The sequence below is a fragment of the Orycteropus afer genome, unplaced genomic scaffold, assembly GCF_000298275.1.
Source record: "Orycteropus afer afer isolate SDZICR_OR568_19922 unplaced genomic scaffold, OryAfe1.0 scaffold00200, whole genome shotgun sequence".
In the NCBI taxonomy this organism is placed as follows: Eukaryota; Metazoa; Chordata; class Mammalia; order Tubulidentata; family Orycteropodidae; genus Orycteropus; species Orycteropus afer.
In genome coordinates, this window is record NW_006921787.1 from 941,162 (window position 1) to 958,680 (window position 17,519).

The following is a 17,519-nucleotide window of genomic DNA, read 5'->3' on the forward strand; positions in this document are numbered from 1 at the left end:
CTCTCTTCTTCTTCTTAGTGCCCTATTCCCAGATATTGCAGGTTTGCTTGTTTTTCTTCTTTTTATTTCCCTTTTTTTTTTTTTTGCTTACTGTTCTTGTGTGATTACACAATGTGCTTTTTGTCCACTTGCTTTTACTTTTTTGATGGTTATTCAGTTGTTATTCTTGTTTAACTGAGTGGAAGACAGCAACAGTCCCCATACAACAGAATCACACCCACACCTCCTGCAACTTCACTTACTAAGTGACAGCCACCACGTCCTTCTCTACCAATGCGCCAAAGATTTGGTCTCCAATACTATTTTCCCTACTAAAAGGAATCATAGCTCTTTGTAGAAATATCTGATTTCAGGGCTATGGTATAGCAGGTATAAGATAAGCCTAGCACATCTTATTCCAGGGAGAAAAAGAAGTACTAAAAACAAAATGATAGGGGAATGTCACAAAGACACTAAGAAGAGCTTGACGGGAATCCCATTAGTCAAGTCTAGGACAATCTGAGGAGCTCTGGTAGCTTAGTGGCTAAGGTACTTGACTGCTAACCAGAAGGCTGGTGGTTCAAACCCACCAGCCACTCCTCGGAAAGAAGGTTGGGCCATCTACTTCCGTAGTGATACCGCCTCGGAAACCCAAGGAGGGGTCATTATGAGTCAGGACTATCTCAATGGCACATAACAGCAACAACAACAGGACAATCTGAGCACCACATTGACAGTAATGAATTACAAGCCATTACAAAAAAAAAAAAAAAAAGCCAGGAATCTATTAATCAATGCTAATCAATGAATCAATCAATGTGGAAGAAAGGAAGGCTCTGAATTACAATAGGTAGCCAAATACAGACTGAAATGTGGAGGAAATGGTGGAACTGGAAAATAATCATTTTATAAGAATGAAGAGTTAAGACTGATTCAGGCAACAATCATTAATGGATGCTAAACTTGGGGGCAGGGGATGACAGGGAGATTTGATAAGGAGCAGATGTGCATGATCTTAGTGTCTACCTACAGGTAGAGTATTAGTTGCAAAGGGAAGAAAACAGTAATCATAAAACACAAAATCACTCACATAGCAATCTGACAATGGAATACCTGAATTTAATCACAGGGAAATATTAGAAAACTCCAAAATAAAGAACTTCAAAAAAAAAGGGGGGGTAGGGGAGAGAGTGTAGTCTTTAAAATTGTCCATGTCATAAAAGATAATAAAAAAAAGCTGAGGGTCACATGGCAATTAAGTGCAATATCCAATCCTAACATGGATTCTGCAGGAAAAAAATATTCTAAAAGGACATTGTTGGTCCCTGGGTGGTGCAAATGGTTTGGCACTTGACTACTAACTTAAAGGTTGGCAGTTCAAACCCACACAGTGGCACCATGGAAGAAAAAAGGCCTGGAGATCTGCTTTCACAAAAATTACAGCCAAGAAAGCCTTATGGAATAAAGTTTTATTAAAAAAAAAAAAAAAGGACATTGTTGAGGTCAAAAAAAAAAAAACAAAGCTTACACATTCAAGACAAATTTCCTAGAAGCATTTTTAGATAAAAATAAAATTTTCAAACTGCAAAAGAACATATTATTTCTAGATGAAAGAGTTCCCTTAGTTATAATTTAGCTTCTTGTGACTTTTTCCTAATCACATATGGAGGCCCTCACTCACTATGAACCTGAGACTCTAAATCCACAGAGCAATCACATTGTTACAATAAAATATTTAGTTTCCTATCTTATTAAAAATACACACATTTGTTGTATATTCTAGAACATACCTGTTTGCGATTTAGTAAATTACTTAGTGTGGCTTTTCTACCCATAAGTCTCTGTAAACTCTGAGGTGGGATTTTCCATGAGCAACTGAGGAGCTCCTGCTTGCTAAAGTTGCCCACCTGGGTTATTTCTGTTGGGAATGGTGCAAACCAATGTTCTGGGAGGTTCTCCACTCTCTCTCAGGTGCTTACAATTCTGATGTTATGATTGGTTAGTTTGGCCACTCTGCCAGGCACAAAAGGAGGCCTCCTAGAGACTGAAGAAGTCTCTCTCTAACCTCTGTCTGAGGAAGGACGTGCTCCTGAAAGATACATGCTGGGGAAGAGATGCAAGAGACATGCATTGCTGAGAGAGACACCAAGGGACACACACTGCTGGGAGAGAGACTGTGAAAGACCGTGGACTGGGAGAGAGACTGAGCATTTTTCCTCAACTTGAATTGTAGCCTGGTGCTTCCCTAATAATCATAATCTGTGAGTTCTGTGTGGTCACTGCAGTGAATTATCGAACCTGGCAGATAGGCTTCGGGTGCTGTGGGAGGAACGGTTGGTGTAAGGGCTGGAGGGATGCAGCATGTCTAGCCTCACAGTAATGGACCTTGGGCTACTGATAGTGCTTCAGTTTTCCTCTTGTGGGGTTAGAGGTGGTCAGAAGATGTGGCCTCCTTGTCCTTTCAGCACTGTTGTATATTCTAGAACGCCTTCTCTTGTTCGCGCTCTATCCTCTTACCTGCTTATGCAAAGTAGAAAAACTGACAGTGGCAAATTTCTGATTGCCTTTGGTGAAAGACACACTAAGACAAATACCTCTGGAGGGATGAAGAGATGTGTTCCTTGAAATCCACGTATGCAGAAGAGTCATATTGCTGCTATTTTATGAAACCAGGGGTAGTAGCAAAGCAAAAGAATAAGGCATGGCCATTCAACCCTATGTGAATAACTTTTATCTTTTAAATTAAATTCCTTCAGGGCAATGCTACACAGTTTAAGTGGTTTCCCTTGTAATTCTGCATTAATTGGTCTTGATTACTTCAACAAGTGCCTTTTTGTTGTTGTTGCTGAACTTTTTTTTATTATTATTATTGTGGTGAAAATATACAAAACAAGACATTCCAACATAACAACTTCCACGTTTATAGCTCAGGGACATTGATGACATTTTTCATGTTGTGCCACCATTATTGCTATCCTTTTCCAAAATATTCCACCATCACTAGCATAAACACAAAGCCCCTTTCTCCTCCTTCTCCTATCCCTGGTAACCACTAATAATCTTTGGTATAAATGTATATGGCATCTAGCAATTTTCTCTCCTCTCTCCTCCCATCCCTGGTAACCAAAAGAAAGTTTTTGCTTCCATACATAAACCTTTCTTTGACTTTTTACAAGAGGACTAATACAATATTTGTCGTTTTGTGATCAACTTACTTCACTCAGCATAATGTCCTCCAAGTTCATGCACATTATGCGGTGTTTTGTAGATTCTGCATTATTCTTTAGTGTTGCACAGAATTCCACCGTGTGTATGTACCAGAGCTTGGTTATTCATTCCTCTATTGCTAGGCACTTAGGTTGTTCCCATCTCTTTGCTATTATGAAGAGTGCTCAATGAACAGGGGTGTGCATATATGTATTCATGTTCTGGCTCTCACCTAGTATCTTTTATGTGCCTCCCTCATCTTGGTTATGAATTCTTTGAAGTGCTGTGTCATATTCATTCTAGTTTCTCCAGAGTACCTAATATGGGATGAGCTTACTCTGTTGTTATTTGGTGAATAAAGAACTGCAATCTAACATAGTCATGAAGAGGACTTCACTTCAAAGTTAAAAGGCTTTAAATTGGAAATAGATCTCTATTAAAAGAGTATATATACATGGCTTTCATTCCATTTTCTTAGCATACCCTCTATAATCAAAATTCAAGCATTATACTTTCCAGCAAATTATGGATAACACCGAGAAGAATGGGAATTCCAGAACACTTAATTGTGTTCATGAGGAACCTGCACATAGATCAGGAGGCTGTCATTCAAACAGAAAAAGGGATGGTTTAAAATCAGGAATGGAGTGCATCAGGGTTGTATCCTTTCACCATACTTATTCAATCTGTATGCTGAGCAAATAATCCAAGAAGCTGGATTATACGAAGAAGAGCATGGCATCAGGATTGGAGGAAGAATCACTGACAACCTGTGATATGCAGAGGGATACAACCCTGCTTGCTGAAAATGAAGATGACTTGAAGCACTTACTGATGAAGATTAAAGACTACAGTCTGTAGTATGGATTATAGCTCAACATAAAGAAAACAAAAATCCTGGACCAAAAAAAAAAAAAAAAACTGGACCAATAAGCAGCATCACGATAAATGGATAAAAGATTTAAGTTGACAAAGATCTCATATTACTTGGTTCCACAATCAACACCAATGAAACCAACAGTCAAGACATGAGATGATGTATTGCACTGGGCAAATCTGCTACAAAAGAACTCTTTAAAATGCTGAAGAGCAAAGATGTCTCCTTGAAGACTAAGGTGCACCTAATCCAAGTCATGGTGTTTTCAATAGCCTCATATGCATGTAAGGGCTGGACAATGAATAAGGAAAACTGAAGAAGTCAATGCTTTTGAGTTGTGGTGTTGGAGAAGAATACTGAAAGTACCATGGACTGCCAAAAGAACAAACAAATCTGTCCCAGAAGAAGTGTAGCCAGAATGCTGCTTGGAAGGGAGAATGCCCAGACATCATCTTACCTATTTTGGTTATGTTGTCTGAAGGGACCACTCCCTGGAGAAGGATATCATGCTTGGTAAAGTGGAGGGTCAATGAAAAAGGGGAAGGACTTCAATGAGATGGATTGACATGGTGGCTACAATGATGGGCTCACGTACAGCAAGGATTGTGAGTCTGGCACGGGACTGGGCATTGTTCTGTACTGTTGTACTTCGGGTCACTATGAGTCAGAGATGACATGACAGCACCTAACAACAATACTTTCCTGCTGTACCTTCCTATCTTTCCAAACTTCCAGCTTCTTGTACAATTCTAATACTTCAATCTAACTAAAATCTACAATCTGCTCATCAAACTATCTTTCCACCATCCAACATTTCTTTTATATCCACCCTTTACCCCTGCTTTATGGAGCCTAGATTCCATGATTCATCATAATAACCACTGTTATGCATATCCCTTCAAGCCCATTGGCCTTCTCTCCTTCAGTATTACAAGCCTGGCAAAACATCAATCCTGTTTAAATCCAACACTACCTATCTCATATTTGAAGACTACTGACAAAACAAAAACTGGCCTGTTTGTCTGGTCTCACATAAAATTGACCGCCACAAATCTTAAATGACATCTCTTTGACCACCAAGACGCGCCTAACCCAAGCCATGGTATTTTCAATTCCCTCTTATGTATGGGAGAGCTGGACAAGGAATAAGGAAGACTGAAGAAGAGTTGATACTTTTGAGTTATAGTGTTGGCAAAGAATGCTGAAAGTGCCATGGGCTGCTAAAAGAACTAACAAATCTGTCCTGGAAGAAGTGCAGCTGGAATGCTCCTTGGAAGCAAGAATGGCCAGACTTTGTCCCACCTAGTTTGGTCATGTTGTAAGAAGGGACCATTTTCTGGAGAAGGATGCCATGCTTGGTTAGTGGACAAGTTAACGAAAGAGGGGAAGGCCCTCTACCAGATGGACTAATGCAGTGGCTGCAGCAATGGACTCAGGTACAATAGGGATCCTGAAGCCGGCACAGGACCAGGCAGTGTTTCATTCTGTTGTATGTAAGGTTGCTATGAGCCGGGGATGACTCAACAACAACTTTAAGTGAAAGAGTTCTGATGGCACTGTGCCTAAGGTATTTGCCTGCTAAACAGACGGTTGGTGGTTCAAAATCCACCAGCTGCTCTGGGAAGAAAGATAAAGATTTACTGCCTCGGAAACCCAATGGGGGTTGGTATGAGTCAGAATCAACTTGATGGCAGTGAGTTTGTTTTTTTTGATTCTGGTAACCTTAAGTGAGCTGTCAGTACTGCCCAGTGACTTTATGAAAATTCCCTAATCCCATTCCACTCTCCACATTCTCAGCTAACTATTTTCTTCAAAATTCCAAAATCTACCCCCCGATTCTCATCTCAGATGATAATCACACTCCTGTTTAACTCAGTATAAACAATCAAAATAGACACTTCCAGTAAGATAGCAGAATAGGCAGACAAGCTCTACAAACCCTCTTCAATGAAGAAAAGAGCAACCAATTGACAGAGATACAGAAGTAATCCTGGAGCTCTCAGTTTTGGAAGGAAGGATACAGAAATGGATTAGGCAACGACTAGTGGAAAAACCTGAATGAAAACAGTAAGTACGGAGACAGTCAGAGAAGTAGACTCTCAGCTACTCTGATGGCACCAACAACCTAAATGTTTCCAAGTGGTGTTGGGACCCGAGATCTGACCTCAAGATCAGCCCTAGTCACCAAGGGCTGCAGGGACAACTGAGCTGGTGGCCTCTGACTAGGAAGGGAAACAACAGTGAGGGAAACAACCTGAGCTGTGGACTTTCAGCTATTAGGAGGGTGCAGCCATTTTGAATGTTTATAAGTGGTGGCCATTTTGTATATTTAAAGTGACCAAGGGTGCAGCAATTTTGAATCTTTACAAGTGATGACCATTTTGGATTCTAAAGTTACAGCATTTTCATTCAGATTCCAGGGACCTAAGAATAGTCTCTGTTTGCCAAGGACAGCAGGGCCATACGGGAGGCTGATAACAGGAAAGGAGACAGGTGCTGCCAACCTAGTGAACAGAGGAGCACAGCACAGTACCCTGCTTACCCATATAAAATACAAAGAAAACAAAAACCATGGGCAGGTTACTCCAACATACAATCACCAATTAAATATAAACACAAAATCCACACAATCCACACAAAGAAGCAAAATAAAGCACGAGAAACAAAGGACCAGGATACAGACCCAAAACACATCCCTGAAGAAGATGCAGCATTGGAACTCCCTAATAAGGAATTCAAAAGAATTACATTTAGGTACCTTCAACATATCAGGAGACAGATCAAGGAAAACACTGACAAAATTGAGGAAAACACAGAGAAAACCCTACAACAATTTCAAGAAACAATACACGAACAAAATGACAAAATAAATAAAAAACGAGAAATGATACAAAATCTACAGACAAAAATCCAGAAGATTAATACTAAATTTTCAGAAATAGATAACTCATTGAACAGGCAAAGGAGTAGAATTGAATCAATGCAAGACAAAATTAGTGACACTGAAGGCAAATACCTCAATACGTCTTTGGAAAGGTATCAATCAGAACAAAGATTAAAGTAAAATGAAGAAAGCTAAGTAAGGTTCATGTGGGATACTATCAGAAGGAATAATCTACGTGTAATCAGATTCCAGAACAGGAAGAGACAAATAAAACCACAGAGAAAATTGTCCAAGATTTGTTGGAACAGAATTTTTCTGGTGTGATGAAAGATAAGAAAACATCCATTCAAGAAGTCCAACGAACCCCAAAAAGGATAGACCCCAAAAGAAAATCACCAAGACACATTATCATCAAACTCACCAAAACCAAAGACAAAGAAAGAATTCTGAAAGTATCATGGGAAAAACGAAAAGTTACCTAAAAGAGGCAACCAATAAGAATAAGCTCAGATTTCTCAGCAGAAACCATGCAGGCAAGAAGGCAATGGGATGGTATATACAAAACACTGAATGAGAAAAATTTCCAACCAAGAATTATATACCAAGCAAAATTGTCCCTCACTCAAATATGATGTGAAATTAGGACATTTCCAGAGAAGCAGAAATTAAGGGAATTTGTTAAAACTAGACCAATCTTACAAGAGATGCTAAAGGGAGTCCTGGGACAGAGAAGCATCAGCAAACAACAACTGGTCATTAAAACACATGATGACCTAACCCAGAAACCAACCCAGCTATGGAAGTATCCAAAGTAAATAAACCTACAAGATTGTAAACAGGGAACCAGAGACACCAAATGACAAATGAGGACAACTACAAATTGGAAAAAATTGTGTAGTTACAGAATTTCTAGATGGTAGGGAAGTCAAGACAACTACAAGATAGGACAGTTCTGAACTTGGGAAGAAAACTATAAATCACAGGGTAACCTCAAAGAAAAATGATAAACCTTCACATCAAATTTAAAAAGAGGAACAGCACAAATATTTAACAAATACTAAAACAGTAACAACGAAGGAAGTGATAACATGATTCATAAACAAAACAAGCTCAGTACAGAAAATTATATGGAACAAAGAAATCAACACTACGAAAAAGCACAAGAAACTGACAGCAACAAATTCATACTTGTCAATAATTACATATATGACAAGGGACTTATCTCTAAGGTTTATAGAAAACTCCAATGCCTCAACACCAAAGGAATTAACAATCCAATTGAAAAATAGGCAGAAGACATGAATAGACACTTCACCAAGGAGGATATTCAGGTGGCCAGCACACACATAAAGAAATGCTCACGATCATTGGCCATCAGAGAGATGCAAATCAAAACAATGAGATACCATCTCACCCCAGCCCTGATGGCAAGGTTCAATGACACAGAAAATAACAAATGTGGTGGGGATGTGGAGAGATTAGGACTCTCATTCATCACTGGTGGGACTGTAAACTGATACAACTACTGTGGAAAGCAGTATGGCAATTTCTTAGAAAGCTGGAATTGGAGATACCATTTGACCCAGAAATCCCATTACTAGGTATATCCTAGAGAGGTGAGAGCCAGGATAGCAACAGATACATGCATGCTCATGTTCATCACAGCACGATTTACAATAGCAAAAAGATGGAAACAACCTACGTGCCCATCAACGGAAGAGTGGATGACCAAACGATGGTACATGCACAAAATGGAATGCTATGCAGCACTAAAGAATAATGTAGAGTCTGCAAAATACCACATAACATGGATGAACTTGGAGGACATTATGCTGAGTGAAATAAGTCAATCACAGAGGAACAAATATAGTATCAATTCATTACTGTAAAAAGTCAAGGAAAGATTTATATATGGAAGGAAACTTTCTTTGCTGGTTGCCAGGGGTAGGAGGGGAGGAAACAGTGCAAAAAAAAAAAAAAAAAATGCACTGATCCATGTCACCTTAGTTTTGTATATTTCACTGTACATAAATTGTATTTCAATAAAATGCAATTTTTTAAAAAAAGAAGACAGTAAACACATCCCACACCCCCCAAAAGCTTAGTAAGGCACCTTAATCACCTTGCCCTTACCCCTTTCCTTTCCTATGTAATCACTGATCTGCTTTCTACAACTATAGGTTAGTTTATATTTTCTAGAGTTTTTTATACATGCATTTACACAATATTTATTCTTTTTGTCTGAGTTTTATCATTCAGTGAAATCATTTTGACTTTTATCAAGATTTATGGGTATGTTAATACCTTATTCTTTTTTATTGCTGAGTAGTATTTCATTGTATAGATATATTGCAATTTATCCATTCACTTGTTGAAGAACATGTGGATTCTTTCTAGTTTGGGACTATTACAAATAGAGTTGCTATGAGTATTTGCATATTCAAAAAAAATCAAAAGAATTTCCACAAGGTCTGATCGCCACACCTACTCACTTAATAGCATCTGTGCTTAATACATTCTGCATTTCCCATTGATATGAACGACCTGTTTTTGTTTCTCTATAAGCTGTACGTTACCTAGAACAATCCTGTCAATCCTCTCACATCATTTACACAAGCAAATTCTTCTGCATCATTACATTTTTCTTCTCTACTGGATCAGGTCTGTCAGCATACTGACTTAATTTATCCCACCTTAAATAAACTCCACTGCACATTTCCCTACAGGTACTGCCTCATTGCTCTGCTCCCCATCAAAAATGTATCTATATGCATTGTTTCCAATCCCACTATTCCCAACTCCTATTAAACCAGTATCATTTGCTCCCACTACTCCACCAAAACTGTTTTTCACCAATGACTTCCATGTTGTTAAATCTAGTGGTAATATTTTATACCTCATTTTATGCTACTTATTTAAGTTGATGATTATCACTTCCTTGAAAAACCTTCTAGCTGCTCCTTGTCAGTTTCCTTTGCCAGTTAGTTCCTCCTCAAACTCTATACACACAATCATGTAACTTCTTCCTTTATTTATATTCACTCCCTAAGGGATTTCACCCAGTTTTATGGCTTTAAATAGCACATCTTATTTATCTGTAGGGTTATCTATCAATGACAAACATATTTTTATTTCCAACCTAGATCTACCTTCTGAACTCCAAACTCATATATCATACTGCCTACTTGACATCTACACATAGATGTCTAGCAGATGTCCAATATGTCCAAAATTGAACCCCAGATTCTTCTCCTCACCCCAAAAAATCTAGTCCTTAAGAAGGCCTTCCCATGTTTCTAGTTCCTTAAGGCAAAAACCTTGCAGTTGTAATTGACTCCTTCCTTTCTATATAAACTCACATCCAAGTCCTCAATAAATCCATTCCTCACTACCTTAATCAGTGGCCTCCTAACTATTCTCTCTTCTTCTATCTTTGCTCCCTCTAACCTCTACACACTGCTCTTCTGCTTTATATCCTTCCAGATCCTATACAATGTTGCCTCACTACTTCTCTGACCTCAGACTCTAAATTATCTTCCCATTTACCACTCTTCTGCATTACAGTGGCTTCCTTACTGGTTCCTGAAGACACCAAACTCATCCCTGCCTCTGGGCCTCTGCACTAATTTTCCTTGTAGGCAAAGACTGAAGTATTATATCTTGATATCCATTTTTCAGCTGCAAAATTTGAGGCATAAAGATGTTAAGTCACTTGGCCAAGTAAGAGGCAGAGCAAAGACAGAAACTTTATCTGGTTCTGAGGTCCATCAAAATAACTCCTCATTTTACAAATACTAAACAATTAAGAAAAGGAAAAGAAACATCTTACTTTTCAACCCAGAGCACTGAAACAAGCTTTATCCCTTTCTTCTGCGCTTTGTCCCAAGTGCTCTGGTATCCATCTTTGAATATAACGTGGGTCACTTGTTTGTTAAAAGTTTTTGAAACCTATAGGCAAAATACAAGAAAAAAGAAAAAAAGTAAATTACTACTACTCACACATAATTTTATAAGTAATAATTGATCAGAAAGACATCTTATTCAGTATTCATCAAAATAAAAATACCCAAAACATCTCTCCCCATCCAGAGCAAAGAACAGTGAAGAAAATCAAAGACACAGGAAATGATTAGTCCAAAGGACTAATGGAGCAAATGAATGCCATCCTCCACAACCTTGAGACCAGAAGAACTAGATGGTTCCAGGCTACCACTGCTGGCCTCTCTGAAAGGGATCACAATAAGAGGTGCCCTAGATAGACTAGGGGAAAATGTGGAACAAAACTCAAAATCATAAAAAAGACATGGCTTAGTGATCTGATGGGGACTGGTGGAACCCTTGAGACTATGGTCCTTAGATACCATTCAAGCTAGGAACTGAATTTAACCTCCACGAATTAACTGGCAACCAAATGACAGATCTATAAGGTGAACAGTAGTATCAGAAGGGTAAGCACTCATTACAACAATCAAGCATATGAGATCAAAAGGACAGCATTTGTCCAGGGTTAGAGTGAAGAAGGTGAAAAGGATGGGAAGGAAGAACAAAGCGAAGGGGTGGTCTCTGGGAGGAAGTGGGAAGAATGCTGTTCAGTGTGGGGATTGCAGTAAATGTCACAAAACAGAATGTGTATAGATTGTTGAATGGAAGACCAATTTGCTCTATAAACTTCATCCAAACCACAATTTTAAAAAAAGAAGAAAAATATACCAGAAAAAATCCCAAACATCTACTCCAGCAATTCTATTTCTCAGAATCCGTCAGAGAGAAATAATTTAACAAATGCATAAGGCTGTTTAAAAAATAAAACCCGTTCCAATTAAACATGATGTGTTATATACAGTGTTTATATTCTCTTCACTCCTTTACACATACACAAACTCAGAGTACTACTAAAAGAATTAAACAAGTCTAAGCGCCACAACAATAAAGAGAAGAGGAAAGAAAGAGATGGTAACACTTTCCAGCAGATGCAAAGGGTAGTAGCTGAGGCAGAAGACATAGTCAAAAAAAGTACACTTAAGGAAATTTTCAACATCAAAGACATGAAGCAGAAGAAAGAAAGAATACAGACAACTGAAAAAAAAAAAAAACTTCAAAAAGCCAATGTTTTTAATATCTTGACAAGATGCTAGTTTCATACAAGAATATCAGGAAGTTATTTTTTAAAGGATCAGAGAACAAAAGAGCTCTTACAAATTAAAAATATGATGGCATATATTAAAAAAATTCAATAGAAAACCCCCAAAAACCAAACCCACTGCCATTGATTCTGATGTTGGACAAAAAAGTGGAAAAAATCTTCCCCCAGAAAGTAGAATAAGAAGACAGAGAAGACCATAATAGGAGATAAAAGACAAAAAGAAAATCAGGTCTAACAGTCAAGTAATAAAAGTTGAAGAAATATATGAATAGAGAAAATGAAGAAGAATTTATAAACCAGTCAAGAAAAATTTCTAACTTGAAGGGTATGAATTCTAGATTGAAAAGATCACCCAAGGACTGCTGTACCAAGGCATACAATCATAAAAGTTTAGCGCAACTGGAATAAAGAAAGGCATTAAAAGAGTGCGTAGGGGAGTAGAGAAGGTGAGAATACCCACCCACTGTCATCCAGTCGATTTCAACTCACAGCCACCTACAGGACCAAGCAGAACTGCCCCATAGGGTTTCCAAAGCTATAAATCATTACAGAAGCAGACTGCCTCATCTTTCTCATATGGAGCAGCTAATGGGTTTGAACTATCAACCTTCTGCTTAGGAGCCGAATGCTTTTAACCACTACGCCACCAGAGTTCCTGGGTGAGAATAGTTATATTCCAACAATGAAAAATAAGAATGGCATCAGACTTCTTAACAGTAGTCTTGAAATCAGACAATAATGAAGAATTGCCTTTCAATTTCTGAGATAATACTCACCTTTGTTAAAATATCTGTCAAAGATAATGGTAAACTAAAGTCATTTTCAGACACTCTGTTGTTGTTGTTATGTGCCATCGAGTCCAACCCGACTCAAAGCGACCCCTCCTTGGGTTGCTGAGGCAGTATCACTACTGAAGTAGATTGCCCAACCTTCCTTCTGAGCAGTGGCTGGTAGGTTTGAACCACCAGCCTTCTGGTTAGCAGTCAAGTGCCTTAGGCACTATGCTACCAGACATGTCTAAAATTTTGCCTCTTAGAGTTACTCTTTCTAGAGAGGGGGCAGGTGTGCTTTAAAGTTAGAATTCTTACTTTTCCATGCAGGATATCCAGGTTCAATTCCTAGTCAATGCACTTAATCATTCATAGCCACTGTTATTGGAGGCTTGCATGTTGCTATGATGTTGAAAAGGTTTCAGCAGAGCCGCTAAACTAAGATGGACTAGAAAAAAAGGCCCAGAGATCCGCTTGTGAAAATCAGCCAATGAAAACTCTATGGATCACAATAGGCTGATCTGCAACCAATCCTGGGGATGCCACAGGACTGGAGAGCTTTGTTTCCTTGTACATAGTGTCACCATGGTTTGGGTGCTGACTCGATGTCAGCTAACAACAACCCTTTAAAAGATGTGAACGTGATAGCCTTTGAAAAACAGAAAAGTACAGAACAAAGGATTGCTGGTTTCTGTTTTGTTTCATTATGAACTTAAGGGTATTATTTATTTTTTTAAACTCTTAAACAATTACAATTGAAAACTGTATACACAAAGCAACTTCTACCAGTATGATGATCCTAATCCAGTCCAAGTCTCTTACTGAGGACAACAACAAAAAAATAATGATAAACACAGATACTTGAAAGTCCCACCAATCTATTAAGGCAGTAAAGAATTAGAAGAAAACTAATATCCAGAATGCCGTGTCTAAAATTTGAAGCTGATTTTTCCCAGAGCTTTGCCAAATTTATAGAACATTAGACAGAACTTTGAAATGTCTCACAAGACTGTTGCTCATTGCTGCCACTGAATAAGTTCAAACTCATAGCAATCCTATGTACAACAGAACGAAATACTGCATCCTAACAGTCATTGCTGTGTTGAGCTCACTGTTGCACCCACTGTGTCAATTCATCTTGTTTAGGGTTTTCATCTTTTTCACTGACCATCTAGTTTACCAAGCATGATATCCTTCTCCAGGAACTGGTCTCTCCTGACAACATGACCAAAGTCAAAGAGGTAAAGTCTCATCATCCTCATTTGTAAGGAGCATTCTGGCTTACTTCACCTAAGACAAATTTGTTGGTTCTTCTGGTCATCCATGGTATAGTCAATATTCTTTGCCAACATCATAATTTAAAGGTATCTATTCTTCTGCAATATTCCTTGTTCACTGTTCAGCTACCACATGCATATGAGGCTAATGAAAACATGAAAGCTTGGGTCAGGTGCACCTTAGTCTTCAAAGTGTTATCTTTGCTCTTTAAGACTTTAGAGAGGTCTTTTGCAGTACAGTTGACCAATGCTATACATAATTTGATTCCTTAGAACAATCAACCATGAAAGATCAAAAGGGCAATACTTAAATAGGCAGACAGCTCAGAGGGCAGGAATGCATAGGAAAGGGACAGGTGAAAGGGTAGTCACAGGGAGGAAGTAGGAAGAGAGTTACATTGTGAGGACTGCAATCAATGTCATGAAACAAAATGTGTATGAACTGTTCTAAAGAAAATGAACTTGCTCTATAAACTTTCACCAAAAACACAACTGAAAAAAAAAGAAGAAAAAAGATGTTGGGATTATGGGTGTGTGTGTGTGTGTGTGTGTGTGGAATATTTCCTTATGCACACTTGAATCAACTATGTACATTAAAAAAAAAAATACAAATAAGCTATGAGATTTGTAAATGAATTGGCAATTTTGCTAAACATAAGGTCGATATACAAAAATCAATTGTGTTTCTATATACCAGCCACAGTAAAAACCAAAACCAAACTCACTGCCAGAGAGTCAGTTCTGACTCAAAGTGACCCTTCACTGGCTTTCTGAGGCAGTACCTCTATGGAAGTAGATTGCCCAGTCTTGCTTCTGAAGAGAGGCTGGTGGGTTTGAACTGACAGCCTTCTAGTTAGCAGTCCAATGTCTCCTTGGGTAGCATGCCACCAGAGCTCCCCAGCAACTATTAGAAAATAAAAGTTTAAAGATGCTATTTACAATAGCATCTAAAATTATCAGAGAAAATTATAAACATTACAAAAAAAATTAAAAGAACCTAAATCAAAAAAGGTACATATCACATTTATGGCCTGGAAGAGTCAATACTGTAAATATGTCAGTTCTCCCCATACTGATCCATTAGATCAATCCAATCCCAATCAAAATCCCAAAAATGTTTTTGGTGTAAATTCACAAACTGATTTTAAAATGGATCTGGGAAAGTAAAAGACTAAGAATAGCTAAGACACCCTGAAGAACAAACTGGAAGACTTATCAAGATTTATTCCAAAGAGTAATTAAGATAGAATTGGTAAAGGAGTGGGGCAAGGTGGAAACCTTTCATCTTACATATTCAATCGGTATGCTGACTAAATAATCTGAGAAACTGGACTACAGGAAGAAAAATGCAGTGTCAAGACTAAAGGAAGACTCACTAACAACCTGTAATATGCAGATGTCACCACTCTGACAAAAATGAAGGTGACTTGAACATTTACTAATGAAGGTCAAAGACTACATTCTTCAATATGGATTACAGCTGAAGGTGAAGAAAATGAAAATTCTCACAAAGGGTCTGATAAACCCCGTCATGGTACGTGAAGAAGAAAGCAAAGTTGTCAGTGATTTCATTCTACTTGAATCCACAATGTCCATGGAAGCAGCAGTCAAGAAATCAAATGTTATTCCATGAATACTGAATACGCTTGGGCTTCCAGAGGAATGAAAAAAATTAATCTCAGAAGAAATATAATCCTCCTTAGAAATGAGGATGGCAAGACTTTGGTTTGGTTTCTTTAGAAATGTCATCAGGAGGGACCAATTTATAAAAGGACATCATGGTTGGTAGAGGGTCACTGAAAACAGGAGAAACCCTCAAAAACTATGGCCACATTAGCCAAAATAATGGACTCAAATATACCAACGATCATGAAGATCGCACAGGACCAGATGATGTTAAACATAAGGTCACCAATAGTCGCAGTTAATTCTATGGTAACTAAAAACTACAATTATGACACAATGGTGTTATCATGAAAATGCTAAAATAGACTAAATGAAACAGAATAGAGTCCCAAACAGACTGAAACATATAGATATTTGATTTATGGTAAAGATACTATGGCAAAGACTGGTTAAAGAAAAGTCTTTCCAACAAATGGTGTTGGGATAAAGGAATATTCATATAAAAAAATGTGTCTCATACCACATACAAAAATCAATTCCAGGTAGATGTAAATATGAAAGGCAAACTGATAAACATTTCTTTAAGAACACTGATAAAAGAAGATAACTTAGAAGATCTTCATAAACTTGGTGAAGGAACAGACTTTTTCTAAAAGAAAATACAAAAATACTCACTATAAAGAAAAACCAAAAACCAAACTGCCATCAAGTCAGATCCGACTCAGTGACCCCTCCTTGGGGAAAAATTTAACTATATTAATATCATCAAAAGATACCATTAAGTACGTAAAAAGGCAAGCCACTGAGTGACAGAAAATATAGCAACTGACCGACAACAGAATCAATTCTACAAATTAAAGAACATCTACAATCATGAAGAAAAGAAAAACTCAACAGAAATATGAGCTAGAGGGGAGTTCCGGCAAGATGGCGGACTAGGCAGAAGGACTGCACAGACCCTCTTCAACAAAGAAAAAGGAAACCAATTGAGATAGACACAGAAGATAATCTTGGACCGCTGAGCCTTGAAGGGAAGGATACAGAAGTAGACTAAAGCCCAACTAGCAGAAGAATTTGCATGAAAATACCAAAAAAGGAGACATATGGAGCTGTGGTCTGGCAAGGACCTGAACGCCCCTGATGGCACAAACTGCTTGGACATTCCCGAGTGGTGGTAGGACCTAAAAATTAACCTAAAAATCACCCTGCTAGCCAGGGACTGCTCGGACCGTGCACGGTGGCTGGGGAACAAACAGAGAAAGTGAAGAGAAAGGTAGGCTGAGCTGTGGACTTTTGCTGGTCCGGAGGGCACCGCCATTTTGTAGGTTTAAAAAGCGGCTTGACTATTTTGGATATTTAAAGAGACAGTGCTCTCGCTGATTTCTGGGGCTTAAGAACACGTTCTACTTTCCAGCAACCCCAAGGACACTCGGGGCCTGCAAGATTGAAAAGGTATGACATTTTTCTTGTTACTACAACCTATACCTGCTTGGTGAAAGGAAGTGTGGCCATCCCCACTCACACCTACCTTCTGGGCTCACAGGAACAGTCTGTGTGCTCAGAGAGAGCCTGGGTGCCCTACTAGGTCATCCACTGATTTTTTTCTTTTCTTTTTTCTTTTCTTTTCTTTTTTGCTTTCTTTTTCCTGATGATTAGTTTGCTTGTATTTGTCCATTTCAAAACAAATAATATTATTAATACTTTTTGTCCTTATTATTATTCTTAATTTTCCCCACCAGGTCCTAGTTTTCAGCAT

At 38.3% G+C, this 17,519-nt stretch overlaps 1 protein-coding gene across 1 annotated transcript in view; it reads right to left on the minus strand.

The window, feature by feature from the left end:
- MCPH1 (microcephalin 1) overlaps positions 1-17,519 on the minus strand; it is a 505,419-nt gene that overhangs the window by 476,626 nt on the left and 11,274 nt on the right. The window contains exon 3 of the mRNA XM_042781949.1: positions 10,777-10,895. Coding sequence (XP_042637883.1) covers positions 10,777-10,895 — 119 coding nt within the window. The remainder of the gene's footprint in view (positions 1-10,776; positions 10,896-17,519) is intronic.